General features: G+C 43.3%; 1 protein-coding gene across 3 annotated transcripts in view; it reads left to right on the plus strand.

The window, feature by feature from the left end:
- The window catches only part of brf1a (BRF1 RNA polymerase III transcription initiation factor subunit a), a 119,956-nt gene that overhangs the window by 75,894 nt on the left and 24,239 nt on the right, over positions 1–19,823 (plus strand). For all 3 annotated transcript variants that reach the window (XM_040136505.1, XM_040136506.1, XM_040136504.1), the window contains exon 16: positions 453–718. In XM_040136505.1, the coding sequence (XP_039992439.1) occupies positions 453–718 (266 nt within the window). The remainder of the gene's footprint in view (positions 1–452; positions 719–19,823) is intronic.

Below are 19,823 nucleotides of genomic sequence, written 5' to 3' on the forward strand. Positions count from 1 at the left end.
GAATAACTGAAGCTGGGTGATAACCCCAGCCCGGTGTCACAATTGAGATAAATGTTGGTTACTGAAATGTCTTCTGCTGTGAATTAGCTTGCAGAAATGTTCCTTCGGTGGTCTGCAGTTAGACTAATTTTGAGAGGGCAAAGCCTTCCCCTGTGGGACCTAAATAGTCTAACAGGAAGACAAAATTATTTCCAGATAACATTTGACCATCTGCTGAGTAGATCTGGAGTAAATTTAGTAAAGATGGATCGACTACAAGGCCTTAATCATGACCCGTTTCCAATGTAGTGTTTACACAGTCACAGCCAGGATGGTGTTTGGTTGGCTTTTAATCAAAGAAAACCTCCAAAAGCTTCAATATGGACCCCCAGGAGGAGTAGTTACTGTTGAAATAACAACTAATGAGAACCAAATAAACAACAAACTGTAAACTTTGTTTGTGTTTGTACCAGCCAAGAGGCCCTGTGAAGAGGCGTCCCCCGATCCGAGCCAGTACCGCTGACGAGGCCATCGAGAAGATGCTGGAGCAGAAGAAGATCTCCTCCAAGATCAACTACGATGTCCTGAAGGACCTCAACATCAAACCCGGCGCCAGCCCATCTCGCAAACCCGAGTCGCCGAAGAAGGAACTGTCTGCCACCACGCTGACTGGGCGCAACCGCAAACCAATACGAGCAGGACTGAGCCTCAGCACCCCACTCAGCACCCTGGGAAAAAGGTTGGTGGGAGGCATGTTTCATACTTGCTTTCATTAATCATACAATACACAACAAATACCATTATCCTAAAGGCGACCCCCACCGCCCCTCACCCACACACAAACCAAAACCCAACCCCAGGATCTTTTGTTGTCCCAGGGACATAAGACTACATACAGTACGTACAAAAAAAGTACAGTCAAGTCCTACCACATTTCCTCCTCCTTGGAGTGAAACAGACTGCCAGGCTGAAATGGTCTCGGTTTTAGCACCGTTCCTCCTTGCTACTGATGGTTTCTAAATGAAAAATGTCATGAAAGGTTATTATCCATGGGGTTTTAGTAACTGAGTGTGGAGGTTGCTGCCTTCTCCAAACTGACATTTTAAGTGTTGATAGATCTTTTAGAAGCATAATATGAGGTTTTATGTGAGGGTTATTTTTAATTTTTAGTGACCTCAGTGCTTCCTTTAAAAGAGAACTCCATAGAATTATCTTTGCACTCCTGTCGGACTCAGACAATTTAAAGGAAAAGATCAAAACTGATGCGAGCAAAACCAGAGATACCGTACTTCTGCTTTTTTCTTCCTTGTCAAAACAAGTTGCCTACATTCCCCACAATGCAACCGTCAAACGCCATCAGCTCAATGGGATATTTGGATGTGTTATGCTAGTAGTGGCTAATGTATCCCGGAGCGTGTAGCCTGCAGCTGAGGAGAGATGAGGAGCGGGCTACAGAGGTCAGACGAGGTCACTTCTTCTTTAACGCCACACTCCCAGATTTTTTTAACTCTTCAAACTTGTAGTCCTCAAACCCAGCCAACGCTGACTGAAGTCACATCAGAGAGCACTTATCAGAATTTACGCTGCTCCCTCGGGAGACACAAAAGGCTTTATACAAATTGTCTCCCTACAGCTAATTGTCCGTACATTACCCTTTGTAGCATTAAATCTGATGACATTACGAATGAGTCTCTACCGTACTGCGAGCATATTAAACAGCTCTATGTGTAGGTCATGAGGGACTGACCTCTTAAAGACACCAGCTGTTGTTATAGCCATAGGAAGTCCTTTTCCAGAAATGCTGTCTGGATGGTGAATTAATAACGTGTTTGGTGTATTTTTAATAAATGTTTCAGCCATTTCTCAAACAGTTTCCTGCCTGTCATCTTAAATACCTCTAAATTCGATCAGTGTGTACCTTCCTCTCGGTAACACCATTACCTGTCATGTCGGCCTGGAGTATACACCTGATAAACACCACCTAAAGTACATAAATCCATATTTAATTACGTTTGGGGCTTCGTAGCCCCCCATCAGTGCCTCAAACCATTGAATAATCTTCAGTGTAAACAACAGATGCTCGATTGAACAAAGGCGAGATGGATGGTCAGATCCACCCGTTTTTGTTTTTCATGGCATGTGACGTTGGTTTCACTCCATAATGATGAGGTGGCACTTCTCCTGTGGCCCAGAATAATCACCTGCGACAGGAGGACAGACTCCTGTGGGATTTTCTTTTTTTTTTTTTTCCCTGAGATACACCTTCGCTGCCAGGATTTGTCTCCGGCTGTTGCTCTCCCCCCTTCCTTTCACGACATGCATTCAGAGGACTGATCCACACCGAGCCTTTCACATGAACTTAATGGGTTTTATGCAGTGCAGAGAAAAGCTGAGGGGCTTTTTCAGTTTGTTTGGTGTTGGGGGAAATTGGTTTCCTGTGGCTGTGTTTTTTTTAACCTCTTTGAGTTAATGTTGGTTTTAGGTTCCATCTTGAAGCTTTATAGGAGTCCTATAGAGGCATCTGTTTAGTGATTAAGAGGATGTAAACCCCCTGCCTTCCCCCCTTCCCTCGTTCTGTGGTTAGTTGAGTTCCAGTCATCTGGTTGCAGTTTGCTAGGCCTTCGTAAACCTGAGATATCGCACCGTATTTGGTCTCAGACCCAGTGAGGAGCTTGATAAGTCTGCTGTTTCATGCAGTTGGGATTCTTTTCAGCGCCAGTTTCTTTCTTAAGTCAAATAAAATGTATTTATAAAACACTCTAACAAAATGGGGTTGTCACGAGGCACTCCGCAATGTGACAGGGGATGTAAACACAGATAAAAACAAGAGAACAAACACATAACAGAGCCTTAAGATTTTAGGCCAAAGCCTGTGAGAGTGGAAAACAGGTCATGGAAACAAATATGAAGGGGAGACATGGAGACAGAAGTTCACTTCAATAAAAACCCCAAGCTTTTTCTTTAACTAAGCTGTTATCAAATGAGTTGTGCTAATGATGATTTAAGCTGTATTTGGGTGGCTGTGGCTCTGGGTTTGGAATACGTCCTCCATTAATTGCAGGGTTGGAGGTTCAGTCTCTGATTCCATCTGTCAACATGTCGAAGTGTCCTTGAACAAGACACTGAACCCCAAACGCCTCCCGACTGCCAGGCCAGCGCCTCGTGTGGCAGCTCTTCTGCCATCTGTGTGTGACATTGTGTGTGTGTGTGTGTGTGTGTGTGTGTGTGTGTGTGTGTGTGTGCGCGCGCGTGGAGACAATTTATTTTGTAATTATGTGTGTCTTTGTCACGTGTTATTATTTATCGTACAACCTGCCAACTATCCACTGGAAGTTCACGTTTTTACAGAGAACTGAAAAAAGAAATGGGAAAAAATTAGAAAAACAGAGACAATAAAAAGAGAAATATTGAACAATTGAGAAAGAGATTCACATACACAAAGTAATACGAAGAAGAGGACACGGTGAAGAACACACATAGAGAGACGAAAAAACTGAAGCACAAAAGACCTGAGGGGGAAAAAAAACACAAAAAAGGAAAACTGAAAAAACCAAAACAAAATAAATAAAATAAAAACCTTGAAAAATAGAAAAAACTGAGAAACGTAAACACGAAAAAAAACCCTGAAACACAGATGTGGGGGCGCGGGGGGGGGCAGGAAACCCCAAAAAAGACCCACACACAAAAGAACAAAACAGAAGAAACAGGAAAAACAAACACACAAAGAGAGAAAAAGAAACAGGAAAAAACTGAAGATGGAATAAAGTACAAAAAAAGAGAGAGAATCTGAACAACGGAGACAAAAAAAACCTAAAGAACCCTTGAACAATGGAAATACAAAGAAACCTGAATAACAGAAATAGAAAATAAAAAAACAAACAAACAAAAGACCTCCCAAAATAAAAAGAACCCTGAAAACTCGAGCCCACACACTCTCAATCCGGACCAAAGTCAATGCTTAACCCGGTTTCTCAGGGGAAAACTCACCTACTCCGTCGGCATGATTGATGACACAAATTATGACACATTATAGCACTTCCCATTTAGGAGACGGCAACGCGATACTTTATTGATCGTTGTGTGGAAATTGCCTTTGCTCCACGGGCAGGTCAGAGGTCGGCTTCGGCGCAGTGAGGCTGGCAGCGATGCAGCGTCTCGCTCGAGGACACTCCGGCAGAGTGTCCGCCTGCCGGATGAGGCCTCATCCTCCTCAAGGACAGAGAGTAGCACACGGGCTCGGATGGCGAAATGAAAACGCTTTATTAGGGTGGATCCTCGACGTTCCCAAATACGCTGAATGATGAAGTCGATCATTCAGTGATGGAGTATTGAGCTAAGGGGCGGCACGTTGCTCCGATTCCCTCCCGCTGTCCAAACAGGTGGACAAGGTCAGTCGTCCGCACACGCGATTGTGAGCTTGAATTTCTGCTTTGCGTGGGGAATTAGCTCCGTGACACACCGACAGCCTGCCCGGGTTTTACCCTCTGCTCTAACCCCAGCTCATGCTGAGGTCGGCTGCACGGCCAGGCTCCTTGTTTTCCTCCCGGTTTCCAGTCTTTCATCGGGGTTGGGAAAAGCGTTCAGATCCTGTACCGAAGGAAAAATGGCAATACTACACTGGGAAAGTGCACCGTTACAAGGAAAAGTCCTGCATTCAACCTTTCACTCGGGCCAAAGCAAAAAAAGTCTTGGAAACAGCACGTATTTTAAAGCATCAACATTTAAGCACTCGGTGTGCATAATGGTGTTATGTTATTTTATTATGGGATGGTCACTATTGATGCACATGTAATGTACTTTAATCTTGTGGTTGGTCAAAGCTGAGCTAATTTGACCTGCATTATAAACTTTAGGGAAGTTAATCTGTAGAAATCCGTCATTTTACAAGGTGATTACGTGTTTCTCAGCACAGTGTAGCAGAGTAGAAATATAAAGTAGCATAGAGCGGAAATACTGTTATTGTACTTAATTACAGTACTTCAGTACATGTACTTAGTTACTTCCCACCAATGGTCTTTGTGCTAAGTTTAGCTAACCGGTTGCTGGCTTCATATTTACCGTAAAGACACGAGAACAGTTTCAGCCTCTCGTCTAACTGACGGCAAGAAAACAAATAAACGTATTTCCACGAAATATCCGTTTTTAATTAATTTACTATAGGAAACTCAATGTTCTTCATATATGATAAAATGCTTTTAGACTAATTTTACACCTCATGTCTACCAGACTCCTTGAGAATGAATAAAAACTAAGTAATTACTAGTCTACCAACTGGACTCGCTGTAACTCTCCCTTTAACTGTGGCACTACATGTCATTGATTATTTTCCCTGTCAGGAAATGGTTGGCTGAATATGAACTGACATAGTACAGACAAACGATTTGTTGATTGATCAATTAGTCAACATTAACTATTGCAGTTTTAGTTCTTTTTTTTTTAATCTTTGTCTTTCTAAATAGAATGTCTTTGAGTTTTGTGTTATTGGTCAGACAAAGCAATCACCTTAGAGTCACGTTAAGACTCTTGGAATGGGTGCTTTCCACTACTTTTTGACATTTTATAGACTTTAACGATGAATCGATCAATTGAAAACAATGTATTTTAGTTTCTGAGAGCTGGAGGGGCTGCTGGATTTGAGCTGCTCCAGTTGGCTAATGGCTGCTGCCAGAATGGCAAATCTCTTCCTTGGAAAGCCGACATGCTCCATGAATGAAAGAGCATCTCCAGTTGCATGTTTTGGCTCTGATCTCTTTGAAGAGGGGCTTCATTGGCACAAGCCCTGTCTCGTGTTTTTGAGAATGGACGCTCTTCACGAAGTGCTCGTACCTGTTTGAATTTTTAAAATGCATGCCTGTCTTGTCAATGAATCATTGATGGTGATCTCTGCTCTGAATCATTCATTCCAGCCACGCTCTTTCATTTTTCTTTCCTTTACTGAATGGAAAGTCGCTCCATCCATTTTTCCAGAAATCGCTGAACTCTGCACTTTGTCACGTTGAATGCACAACAGTGTTTTCAACCCCTGCGGTTTTTCAGTTTTCAGTAGCTCTACCCACAAGCCATTAGGAACAAGAAAATGCCCCACGGCCTAGCGAGCAGCAACATGGTGATAATCTCCCATTCTCCAACAGCATGTCAGTGGTAGCATTGGAATGAAAAAAATCAGAAAAAAGACAAAAACCATCTCTACCGGCGACCGTTGAGCGCAGAATGGTCTCTTTCAGCCTGTCCGTCGAGGAGCAGACCGTTGCTCCGGCCCCTGAAAAGGTTGTTGTGCTGGTTATTGAAAAAGGGGAGAGGCCTGGTGTCAGGGAGACCTATGAAAGTGCAGGAGAAGGCCTGCTGACAGTGCAGCCATTGTGCCTTGTTTCGAGGCCTCGCTGAGGGGCTACACTGAGGCATTGTGCTGCTGCCGCCTCCCCTCCCTCTCCCGGTTCCTCCTCCAGGCTCCTGGCTGCTCCCAGTGCTCCGCTCGAGGGTTTGCTCTTGTAGATTTGGGCTCTCGCTCTGCATCAGGCTCTGAAAGACCAGCCCGGAGTTTTTCTCTAGTTGTCTTTTTGCTATTTTCCCCTCTTCCGTAGCTCTTTGCAGCAACGTCCGATCGTTGCTCTGCGCTTGAACTGCATTTGGTCCGTAACTTGCTCCTAACTGTTTTACTGTGAGATAGGTAGGCATAATAAACTATGGCTTGATCCTGCACGTTTTTGTTCATTGCAGTTTTAGTTTTGACATTGATTTAGTATTTTGTGGCTGTGTTTTGCATTTTGGTACATCCTGCTGTCAGTTTTTATGTTGTTTCATTGTACTGAATTTACAGACTGTAATAAAGATGGAATTCAGTTAAAATGCAAAGCATAAATCTGAATACCCTCCATGCTGATGTGCTAATATTATCTGATCACATGTTTAAAAAATTAAGTTATTAAGTGTGCTTGACCTACAGTATCTGCATCCACAGCATCTTTCAGGCCCGGTTCCAATGTCCACTGTATGGACCAACAGACTTTGACATGTCTTCCCAATAAGTAAGGTAAAGGGGGGTCAGGTGTCCGACCCGTAAATTAGCAAGCGCTTTGGGGATTTCTGTGAGGTTTCCTTTTAGACCTTTTCGCACAGTTTCTGGGAGTCTGCAGTGTCGCAGACTCTCCAGTGTTTGTGGTGCCGGCGGTCGGAAGAAAAACGACGAGGCAATATGTGTTGCTGAAAGATTAAAACTGTCCTTCTGACCGAGTGGATGCTCTTCTTTCAAAACATGTTTGACCCTCGCATCGCTGTCAACATCATGTAGGTGGGGAGAGAATCATTCTAAAAACGCTCTGAAAACGGTGACTTAGCACACGCTATGACGTCAGTGTTAGTTATTTTATAACAATCCATTTCACTGGCTTTCTTCCCCATCTCATCCGAATGCAGCATTTTTCCTGTGTTTGTGCCTTTTTTTTTTTTTTTTTTTGTGGAAACTGCAACATAAATGAACAACGTCAGTGCGTTTAAGCGAGTTTCTGTTTGGCTACAGGAAGACCCAAGAATTCGTGTTCTTGTGTGACATCGGAGGTTGCCCACTGTCACAACTCTAGTTATAGTCTTCACTGTTGTCGAGTGTGCTGCAATCAGTCGTTGAGTATTTCCTCTTTTCTGATTCTTAATAATGGGGGAAAAAAAAAAAAAAAAAAAAATCTGTTTACTGGTGGAAATAGCCTTTATCTGTGGGGTGCCATCTCCAGGTCTGCCTTAGCCGACCTCCTTGTTCCTCATTTTCTTCATCCTGCTCCCGTCATCTCCTCTCCCCCGTTCATCAACTCTCACCATCTCTTCCCTCACGTTCTCCATCACTGCTTTTTCCCCCATTTACCTCACCACATCTTTCCTTCACCTTCGCCTCCTCCCATTGTCTCCTTATTGTTTCCCCTCCATTTCCTTCCCTTTTCCATCTTCTTTTACAGCCTCTTTCCCCCCAATTTTCACCATCTACTTCATCCCACTTTTTATTCCTTTTTTGTTTTTCCTCTCTCGACCTCCTCCTCTCTCCTCCGCCTGTCCTCTGTTCTCTCGCCTACTTTTCTAATCCGCTTGTGTCTCTGTGTCTCATAGTTAAATGCCTTCAGCAGCAGCTGCAGGCCTGTTGTATCACTCTGCACCATCAGGTCTGCTCTAGCTTTGGGCTTCTGCAACTCACTAACGACTTCTTTGTCTTTCTTGGGCTCTCTCCGTCGCTTTTTTCCCCAACCCGTTTTTTTCCTCTTTCATCTTTTCTCTTGATCACTGCGCTGTAAGTGATCGCACTTTACAAAACATGGTGTTAATTTGCTGCGCTCCACTCGAGCAAGTTTGATTGCAGGACTTGAAAATTGAGCATTGATTGGTACGATGACTTTGCGGCGAGTTTGATGAGACGACTTTGAGTAAACAGAAAGCGGCAAGGATGAAAGTTGTAGCTATTACGACAAACAATAACCTGACCTGTTGTTGTTTTTAAAGGTCAGAGATGATTTTTTTTTTTTTTTTTTTGCTGCTTGGCCTCTCGTCTTCCTTGGAGAACAGAGCTTTTGTCACCAGCAAAAGTTAGTTGGGGGATTAATTAACAGGCATCCGGATAAAGTTCTGCTTGGAACCGTCTTTACGGTTGCGCAAACTTTTCTAGCGTCTCTTTGAAGACTGGGGGCCAATTGCATTGATCTTAAAAAAGCTGGAACCAGTATAAACTTTTGGTTTGGTTTACTGACAACACTAATATATTTATAAAATACAATATATCAGGTTTTGTAGGGGATAGAACAGTAAAGTCCCGGTGTAGTCATAATCATTTTTCCTTGTATTTTCAAAGGCCACAAACCATTTTCAAGGGGGAAACAGGTATTCAAATTGACATTGAATCAAACACAAGGCATTTTTCATCTAAACATTACCCTCTAGCTGTTACACAGCTGAGGTCCTGTTGAACGTACTGCAAGGGCCAATCAAATACATACAAGCACGCATCGTGTTAGATGACTTAATGCGACTGTTGTATCTCTGTTGTTCACCCCTCTGTCAAAATCAGGGATAAAACGACCGTCACCATGATACTGTAACTTTCCAGAGTTGTAAAATCTCGTCTCACAGTATCGAAAACCACTGCAGAACATTCTGGCATCTGATTAGCCTTCGAACTCGGATGGCACTGTGTTTCCTGAATCACATTTACTATCCTCACCTGTGCCTGCGGCAACACGCCCACATCGACATCGCCTGTTTTCGTCTTTTTAACGCAGTACTGCCTTTTTTTTTTTTTTTTTTTTGTCTGAACGCCCACTCAGGAATGCTTTGAGAGCTCTGGGTCTGATTATCTTAACATAAACAACTTTTGGAGGAAAGCACAAAACCTGGCATAAATTGTTGAAACTAATACATTGACACACTGAGCTAGTGTTTTGAAATTTGAAGGCACTTGATTGTTAAAAATATAATTTAAGGCAGTTTTTTTTCCTTTTTTTTTTTTTTTCCTTTGGCCGCTTGGGGGCAGCAGAACAAGCTGTAAACAAAACATCGACATATTATAACCTCGTTGGGTTCTTGCAATGAACATTTAAAAATTTAACTAACTTAAAAATCGTTTTAAGTTAGTCTCCTTTAAGTTCTGGTAAACCCTGACAAAAATACATCTGGCTCTTTAGCTGCTGGATGTTCACCAGCGAGTTATCTGACTTAACATGTAGCGTGCGTTGGATTTAAGCAGCTGCCTGCTCTGGCTGGAGGCAGCGCTGATCACTAGCAGTGAGAATTAACCAAAACACGTACGTTGTGGGCCGCAAACCAACAAAATAAGCTGACAGAAGCTAAAACGCTCAGTTAAGCCGAGGGGACCTGCAGAGTTGGTGATATTTCTGTGTGGGTTCGTCGGTATGAGCCACCGCCTTTCACACTGCACGTAGTCATTTGAACTATTGTCCAGTATTTCTCAAGAAAAAGCTGAGATTTGAGAAACATCTGCGAAATGAACATTATTTTGTGTAGCAGAGCTATGTTTGTCGTCAGCGTTCCTATTTTTATGTTCATCTCATGACCTCTGATTTATTTTACAAGCTTTTGTGGATCCTGCAGTAAACTGCTAATGCATGTGCCTGTGCCCCTCTTTATTTCATGAATTTCTTTATTTATGTTCCGTTTGAACTCAGGATATTGGATCAACAGACAAGACAGTCATTTCTGTCCTCTTTGTCCCTGCATCATCTGCTTAAGTCAGTCTGAGCTTTTGCTCAGAAATTAAACCACAGACTTCGTGTCTCTCCAGCGCTGGGCCTCGTCTCTGTCTTTTTTTCTTCTCTTGGCTTCTTAACCTCTGTTATCTTGTCTTCCGTCACTCCATTTCTCCCTCATCCCTCCCTCCCTCTTGTCCTTTCTTGCTCTGTATTCTTCGTAACCCGGCCCTTCAGGGACAGCCGGGCCCTGCTGTACTCACTGTACTGGACAGTTTTTAGGTTCAGACGTCCCATGCACTCATTCACTCCTCCTCCTTTCTCTTTCTACCCCCCTCCTTCTGTCTCCCCAACCTCCACCTCCTCCAGCCAGCTGCCAAACAGACCCTCCCTGTTCCCTCCATCCCTACTGGAGGATGGAAAAGCAGTCTTCCAGAAATAGCCCAGATAATTGCCCTCCAGTGATATTTTTTCCTCCTCCTCGGTCACTCTTTGCGCTTCTCTGCCCCTTCATCTGTTCTTTTCCCATTCAGAGTTTTTTTTTTTTTTTCCCCCGTCTTCTCTTTTTAGAGAACTTGTCTGATTTTTTTGAGAGAGAAAGAAAAGAGAGAATTCCTGACTCCATTTTTTTTTTTTTAATTCCTCGGTGGGAGGGGTGAACCGGGCCAAACATTTTGGTCTGTGTTGGTTTTCCAAAAATGTAAATCGGACCCACAGACTTAGCGAGCACTGGAGAGAAACTGGAGAACTCAGCAGTTTTCTCGCCAGATGCTGCCACTGTCACCGCTCCTCCAAGGCTGTGCCAGAAGACGGGAGAGGGGGGAGGAAAAAGGAAATGCTTCCCATTTTGGATTTTTCAGCCTGTTGGAGCAGGTGCCACGATAGAGTCATGAAGTCACCTGTGCATTTAAAAAACTTTACAGAAACAGGAAAAACTGACTGAGTGAGAGCCGCTCCAGTTAAATCTCCACCCAGTGTGAAGGGGGAAACAGGAGGTTGGACTCTGCAGTTTGTATCATATTTTCCTGCCTGGCACACTCGATTGAAGAGGATGTTTTTCCTTGTTGTGCGACCAGCTGTGTTAGGGAAGGGTTTATAATTTGTCTGTGGTTTGCAGCCCCTCCCTCTAAGCCTCTGATCCTCCAGCGCTCCCCCCTCCCAGCAAACTGTGACCAATGAGCCGTTGGATGCTGGTGGAGGTTAGCAGACAGGCACACAAACAAACGGAGGGGGTCATGGGTGCTACCAGGCCACACCCAACCAACCTCCACCGCCTTTCACACACTCACTGGGACTCTCCATCAGCCACGTGATGCGGGTGGCACACATTGCCGATAAGATTAAAAGCTTGGTTCTGCAAAATGTGAGCTTTTCAGGAATTAAGGGTGCAACAGTTGTTATTTTTTAAAAACTGTCTGTGCAGTTTTAAAGTAAATGAGCATCTAGTCAGGTCAAGTTTATTCATAAAGGTCAAGATCCCACATTTTACCCAGAGAGCCTCAAAATGAGGACAGTATAGGACATTCCCTGTATTAATAACGAATCAAGTGTCTGTGTGTACGGTGAAACAGGTCAATCGTTGTGAGACGCCAACAGATAATTATCACCCGACTCTGCAGTTCCTCTTAGCTCTACAAAACATTTAGCTCACTGTCTTGGTTTTACAACCCACAACTTGGCTGTTTTCTTTTTAGATTCCGCGATCTCATTTCCAGATGCCGTTTTCAACCGAAAAAACTCCGACCAACCGCACTCTACCTGTTTGGCAGCAAACGGCCAGACAGACACAGTTAAGAGACAAAATAGTGAACATAGTGGAGCATTTAGCAGCTGAAGGTCCAAATATTTATCTCAGGAGGTGGTGGACACCAAATACAGAGCTAAAAGTGAGTCAATATTGGACACAACTCAAAATGAATGGTACTGTTCCTCTGTATATCTCTGGATGTGAGAATAAGCCATACAACAAATGTGCCATTTCAGCTTTATAAGGTGATAATACCATATGTCATTGTTGTGTTTACAGCTGGTTGCGTTGTCCCCAAGTGTCCACAAAATCAATTAATGCAAGTTTTCTTCTCTGTTGAGGGAAAAACCCTTGAAATACGTGTTGCATATACTTGAATTCACTTTACTTTATTCATTTATTTAATAGGGACAACACATGTTAATTAACATCAATGTGAAGTAAATGTGTCAGATTTAACCAAAAGGCTATTTTTCATCTGCAGTCGCTGGGCAGGTTGAGTTTTAAAAGTTTAAGACCATTATATTTGCGATTAGTCAATCGGGTGTTGATCAACAGCCCAAGACCCAAAGATACTCATTTTACAGTGATTTATAAATAGAGAAAAGCATATCTTCACATTGGAGAGGCTTGAGTAAGCAAATGTTTGGGATTGTTGTTGTAAATGCAGACCAGTATCTGAAGTGAATTCAAAGAATAAAATGAAACGCAATCAAACGGGATGAATTTGCCACGAAACGTCACACGTGATGTTATGGACTGATGAGGTAAAATGTTAACTGAGCATGAGCTACACTTCGCATCGATTCGGGTACTTGAAGTATTTTGGCTCACAATCAGGTTTCGTGATGCCACGACCTGCTTGTTCATACATAAAAGAACATGCCAGCGGCCAACAGGCCTATAGAAATGCTCCACTGCTGAGTGCTTGTTAAATGAAGCACATTTCACGTACATTTACATTGAGGCTTTTAGCTTCCACTCTCTTCTGGAGAGATGCTCAGATATTTAATCCCTGTCAACCCCCCACCTTCCTCAGATGAACCCAATTTCTCATGAAATGCTGAGATTTGAGAGCTTCTACTTGATTCTGGACATCCGGCTCTGCTCGCCGCGGCGACAGCAGCTTTCTCTCCGAAGCCTCATCCATCCAAACAGTTTTCAACGGCCAAACCTTTGTTCTCCAGCGCGCCTCACACTGTAACTAATGGGACAGCCAGGGCTGGAATTTCGAGGGGAACTCTAAAACTGGGCCATTTGGAAAACATCCCAGTTTTCATCCACGGCTTAGCCGCAGAAAAAAAGGAAAAAAAACAGACCAGCCAGAAACCGAAAATGTTGACACTAAAAGAGTTGATACTATTGTGGTAGTTCATGGCCTCGAGGGGCCGCGGCGTAGCTTAGCAGCTGAAGGCTTTCCCCCTGGAGCCACAAGAAGGGACGCCTTAAAACTTAAATACATTGAGATACTTCCTCTTTTGTCCCTCTTTAGCTTCCCTCTCAAGTCGGTCTCCACTCTCTTAAAACCCAAGATGATATATTAGTTTCACTTTTATTTTTTATTCCCCTTCCCTGCTAAGTTTTATTGAAACCATCCCCCCCGGCTATTGCCAGTTGTCAGCCAGTGGCTAAACGGCCTCCCTCAATCGCCTTTTCAGCTCAGGCTTAGTCTCATTGGCAGTAAGCTGATTAGGAACGAGCCGCTAAGCCCGGCAGAGACTGATAGCCTAACAGAGAGAGTCGTGGCGGAGTGGATGAGTGAAGGAGTGGAGGGAGGGTGAGACAGACGAGAGGGGGAAAGCTAGTGAAAAGAAAGAAAGGGAGACAGACAGGAAGGGGGCAGAGATTAATAGCTGGGAGATGGACTAGGTTTTGTGGCCTGACGTCTGGCTAAGGTAAAATATAGGCTATAGGTGGGAATAAGAGACAGAAAGGGGGTAGCAGTGTCTGTCTAGTTTGACCTCGTGCGTAGGAGGAGGAGGAGGTCTGCAAAGGCAGGATGAATCGCCCAACGGAGAATCGTGACTGAAGGGCAAGAAATGCGAGAAAGAAAGTGAAAACTTGTACTTTTGTTGCCACTAAGTTTGTCAAATGTACGAGTGATTGGGTTCAAAAGATAGATGAGCAAAGACAGCACACGGGAAAAGAGAAGGAGAAGGATTGGGAACATGTTTGCTCGTGCGATCTCTGAGATATTCTAGGCCAAAGACGCTGAACAGAAGGAAAGATGAGTGAAAATGCTGTGTAAATAAGACTGTAGAGGGAAACATAGGAGTTGAAAAGAAAAGCAAGGTTGCATCATTTAGCGATTAAGTGGACTTTCATATACATCTAAGGCAGATTTCATAGTTCTGTGTTAAGGGTTTGTGACACAGTACGTTGCCACCATAGCTGACGTGGACCTCCTCAATGAATGCAACTATACCTCGAGGCTGCGGCAGCTGCGGAGATACCACACGGAAACCTCAAAAACTTGGATCGGTCAGCTCGACCTGCTCATGCTGCTCAAGTTTCTGAGGCTGTTCCAGACCGTTGATAGGGAAGACGGCGTTAAACACGCTGAGGGAAGTCTCATTTATCTGCCATCACCGCCGAAAACCTCCTGCTCGATGCCGTCACCACCACTTTGTCACAGTGAATCTTTAAGGAAAGCGTCTCCTATTCAGAAATGAGAGAAGGCAAACCTTCCATCAGCGCTCCATATCACACAGTGAAGGAGAGAACGCAAACCAAGGTGGGATGTCTTTTTAAAGAATGGAGTCCGCCCCTCCGGCAGAGATCAGGAGACCCGCGGTGAGGAGCACTGAAGCTGTTCTTGAGCCTCGTGGTGGAACAAAACACGTCACTACTACACTACACTACACTTTATTTTGGTTTCCACGGTATTTGTTTTCGCTCAAAGAGTCGGAGATGGTTTATCCGCGAGCATCAATCAATCCCAAAGGCAAACAGACATTTGCAGCGACAGCGTAGTTTGAAGGAGACAGAGGAGAGAAGGTGACTTTGAGGTGTCTTGTAATGAAGGTGAATGAGGCCAATAGACTGACGGTCCAGCGCTGTCATCAGGGGCGTTGCATGTTTTATTCCTTTCACTACAACTCACGTAGACTTAACATCACAGATAACCAAACAGTGCTGCTGTGTTTTACACATTTGATTGCGTTTTTTTTTCTTTTTTTCCTTTTTTAAAAAAAGCTATTTCAGGCAGTTAATATTTTTTATCTACGCCGAATGATTTTAGAATTATGAGCAGACTCTTGAAACCCGATTGAGTCTTTGAGTTTTCAAATCAATCTGTGCTTAATTTTGAGGCTTGAGGCTTGATTTATCGTTGTGATACATCACACAGCTCAGATGGGTTTTAACAGTCTGCTTATTGATTATCTCACACGACAGAAATTTGTGGAAACCAGTGACTGCCTGTAAGGTTAAAAAAAAAAAAAAAAAAAAGTAAGTGTTAAAGTATCCAACAAATGAAAACTCAAAGATTTGAAAACTCTTTATTTTGATTGGTAACCAGTTTTCCTGTATCAGAATACAGCTGATTTCAATGGTTTAAATAAACCTGTTGACCTGGAGCTCAGTGAAACTTCATTATATACGGTGGAATACATAAAAAAAAAAAAAAATCAAATAATATTTAACCTGTAGCTGAAAATGTTAATCAGCAAAGGCCACCGAGACATTTTGTAGAAAAAATGAGCTGCACTGTCTGAAGCGCACTGTCTGGCATGGTAAACACGTTTTGTGAATTTTGCGGTGCAGTTCACTTAAGATTCTGTGTATTGCATTCCTTAAAATTTTAATTCCACATACGGTTGCAAAGGCCAGATTTAATCTGTCTTTCAGAAACCAAGATGCAGAGTTTAGGGCCGGGCTCTCATCGCTCAAATGTCAGGCTAAAACTGGTCCCCAGATTGGTATTGATCACAGCTGTATGTGCCAGTCCTGTTCCTCAGAACTCTCAGAAAAGTTGTTTTTCATTTCAGCCATATTTCCATGACATTTATTAAGGAAAACATCTCCAGTTCACTGCAGTAGAAAACCTTATTTATCCTCCCTCCACTTTTAGGGATTTGCAGACTATACAAACACGTAATTCATGGTTTATAGCAAACTATTTTAAGTAAATATAAGGACATTTCAAGTGTTAATGTTTGTCAACAATTATAACTTCTACTACTAATTTGTGAACATATGCATATATATATTATAACACATTTATTAACTGTTTATACACATTAACATATCATTAATAGGAGGGTTTAAAACTTTCTAAATGTCATTAAGACACATCATTATACAAACATAACTTGTTTTTACACTATCAACTATTCATTATCTGTCAATATTCCACTTAACCAATACTTTATATGGGGATTTATAGTTGTTGGAAAAATATGCTTACAATTACAATTATTGTCTTATAAACACTTTAATTATTGTTCCTACACACAATTAAATACTGAATAGAGGGTTAAAATAAAGTGCTACTCGAAAAGGTGAACACATTTGATTTGGTTTGCTTGCCCCAGTCATCTAAATTTACATAAATGTAACTGAAAAACAACGAATTCACAGCTCTCTAAGACAAGCTCCCATTGGATCAAAACATACTTCCGTCAGAGCGAGTGTCACAGTAAAGAGCCGACCCGATCCATGAAGAGGTGAAGGGGGTAAAAGAACGATACAAGGAGCTTTTTATAGAAGTTTAAGAGAGGAGGAACAGGAAAAAAAAGAGGAATGGTGTCAGCGGGGAAGAGAAAGCTGTGACCTCCTTGTGGAGGTGAAGTACACAGGAAGAGATGAGCCCCAGCTCAGCGATACAATCTAACAAAGATAAAACCGAGGAACTGTGACCTCTAATAGAGGTCAACAAGTGAAGAGAGTAAAACAGACGGAGAGAAAACTGGGACCTTTTTTACAGAGGTTACAGGAAAAATACAACCTGAAACACTCAAAACACACCACTTATTGATGATGCAGTGTGTATGCTCCAGCTGTTGACTGTGGATGACTACGTGCGATTAAAATCTTCAACAGTATACGTCGCATTATATAGTGATAACAATATAATAACAATGAAATTATTGTAGAGCACCTTCCACACACAAATATACATAAATATATATGAATTTATATCCCAATATATAGCAAATGTCCAGGAAATTCAGCTCAAGAAGTGAATAAATCACTTAAAATACAATGAAAAAGAATGAAATGAAAACTAGTCAATATCTACAACTATGTACACTATAGATATTGTCTATACTGTACATAGCTGGGAAAGGCAGGTGAAGGGACTGTGTCCACAGGCAAATGTTTTTGCGCTGGAAGCGCCCGTGAACTCATTTTCAGCTTTTCTCAGGCGCTTATCGTTGCCGGCTTACAAAAACTGTCCTCTAGCACTTCCGCATTCCTCCGTTTGGGAACATCACGTCTCTCCAGAGTTCGCTTTATAAAGGTTAGCCACAACGATCATGGCACGACCGCGACAAAAGACGCCCACCCGGCATCGCGACAGACGTGGCAACATCCCTCCGCGCTCTTGATTTCATGTATACGCCCCTCAGTGCCCGTGTGCGTGTCGGGGGAAAGCCGTACGCTGAGGGCGCGTATGAGCCGAGGACGTTGAGCGCTGTCAACGCTGAACTTCAGATTCTTAAAGAAAATAGGAGATCAGTGGGTTCCCCAAAAAAGTAAAGACTACTTAAGTATGAAACGAATATCACAGATTAATGACCCTCCAAATCAGTATCCTGAGATGGATGGACAAAGAGGGAAAATGACAGAAAACAGCGTTGCGTTAAAAAAAAAAAACCTACAAAAGGGCTACATCGCTTCAGGCTTCGTTGCTACGCTGCATGTTGCTTCAGGTATCGGTGAGATTATGACAGACAGTCCAGAGCGTCCAGTTTGAGTAATAGACCCATGAGTTTGAAGGCTTATCAGATGCCAAAACACTGCACAGCAGTTATCAGTGAGGCAGGATTTTAACAACACTGGAAAGTTAAGCCACGTTCAACTATTTTTCCCAGGCAACTTTTCTTTTTTTTTTAATGCTAGACCCTTTTATGTTGGCACCTCCACTGTGCCAATGCAGCGTTGGCATTGAACAGAATTAGGGAAGAAAACAAAAAAAATAGAGCCTCAGAAAGAAGATGGAAGGAAGTGTGAGTTCAGCGATGTCCCTTTCTGCTGCTTCTGAAGAGGAAAGGAGCTGAGCAGGAAGTCTGTGGAGTGGAGGAGAGGTGGTGTAAAAGAGGGGGAGGCTGAAGAAAAAAGAGAACACACAGTTAATTAGTCATCTATTCCTCCCTGTCAATATTATGACCAGCCGATAAGACAGAGGCCAAAGGTCGGAGCTGCAGCAGTGTATCAGAACTCATGTGAAACTAGAATCATCGTCTGATGAAGAGGAGCAGGACCAGGGGTAAAGTGGGCAGGAGGGATTCTCTGCCTGACTTTTAGAGCAGATTAGAACAAATAGAGGAGGAGGAGGTAGAGACGTGATTCAGCAGAAGAGGAGGATGTTCAGTACATGAGGTTCCTTTTGAAGAGATGAGCTTCTCGCCTACAGTTAAAGATTTCTGCTCTTTTCAGCAGACAGACTGAAAACATCGAGTCACTGTAACTGTGCCTGGCAAAAGTCTTATTTTCTAAAACTGAATCACATAAATACGGTCCGCTTGCACACGGTTTTTCAAGGTTCTTGGCAGGTGGGTTGTTCCAGCATCTCGGAGAACCTGCCACAGTTATTCTGTGGTTTTAGTCTGTCTCAGTGTCTTCTGTCTCTTCGTGTGATCCCAGACTGACTCCATGATGTTGAGGTCAGGACTCTGTGGGGGCCAGACCATCTGCTGCAGGACTCCTTGCTCCTCTGGTCTCTGAGGATAGTTCTTTATGACTCTGGCTGGATGTTTGGGCTCGTTGTTCTGCTGCAGAACGAATCTGGGACCGATGAGCCGCCTCCCTGATGGTATAAGAATCATCAACGTCTATAATGCCTAAAACCTTTGCACAGCACTGTAAATCACAGGCATCTCAACCATTGGGCCAGAGAGGAATTTTCTTTACTTTATTTTTCTCGTTTTTACGGAAGACGTACAGAGAAACAGCTGGATGAGAGGTTGTTTTCTGCAGTTTATCTCAGGCTTAAGCTGCAGAGGCAGGACATGCTGAGACGGGGATTAGTGGACATTTCTGCATACCCATGTGCTGCGTGGACTGGAGGGGGGCCGGCAGCAACATGTGAGCGTTTTCGGGGGTGTATCGTCCTTTATGGGAGCGCGACTCGTTGCCTCATTGTTTTCCACGGGGAGTGATTTATGTACGTTGCCGCCGTGTTGCACGGTGAGGCCCGACTGGGTGTCCGGAGCCACTCCCCGCTGCTGTAAATGGTTGCCGTGGAGACAGAGGTCTGCCGAAAAGTCTGCCGCAGCAGGCCGCCGGCAGCGCTGTTGACGGCCGTTTGACCTCTCACCTCCGTAAAAGTGACTCCAGGACTCTCCCAGTGGGTCCAGATTAATCGCTGCTGTCATACAGAAAGCTTGCACCTCCGAAATGTAAACTGTAGCGCCCCCCCCACACACCCTTAAAGCTCAAATCCCACTGACTGTTTCAGAGGTTTGAATCCCACTGGGACCGCACATGGTAAAAATTATGATACCATAATCATTCACAAAATACTTCTTCTGTTTTTATGTGAAAGGAAAACTAAACGGCTTGTACTTGTGTTTGATACCCGTGTCTTTTCTTTTAGATCGTGAAATGGGGTTGAGATAGCGGAGCAAAAGGCTCCTTCGTTATTTATTCATCATTAAACTCGATCCGGCATCGCAGCTTGCAACCCACGAATATGAATAAATTTCAAAGTAGATAAAATAAATGCAACCAAAATACCTCACGGACATGATGGAAAC

This window comes from Xiphias gladius, chromosome 10 (assembly GCF_016859285.1).
Source record: "Xiphias gladius isolate SHS-SW01 ecotype Sanya breed wild chromosome 10, ASM1685928v1, whole genome shotgun sequence".
NCBI classification, from domain to species: domain Eukaryota; kingdom Metazoa; phylum Chordata; class Actinopteri; order Istiophoriformes; family Xiphiidae; genus Xiphias; species Xiphias gladius.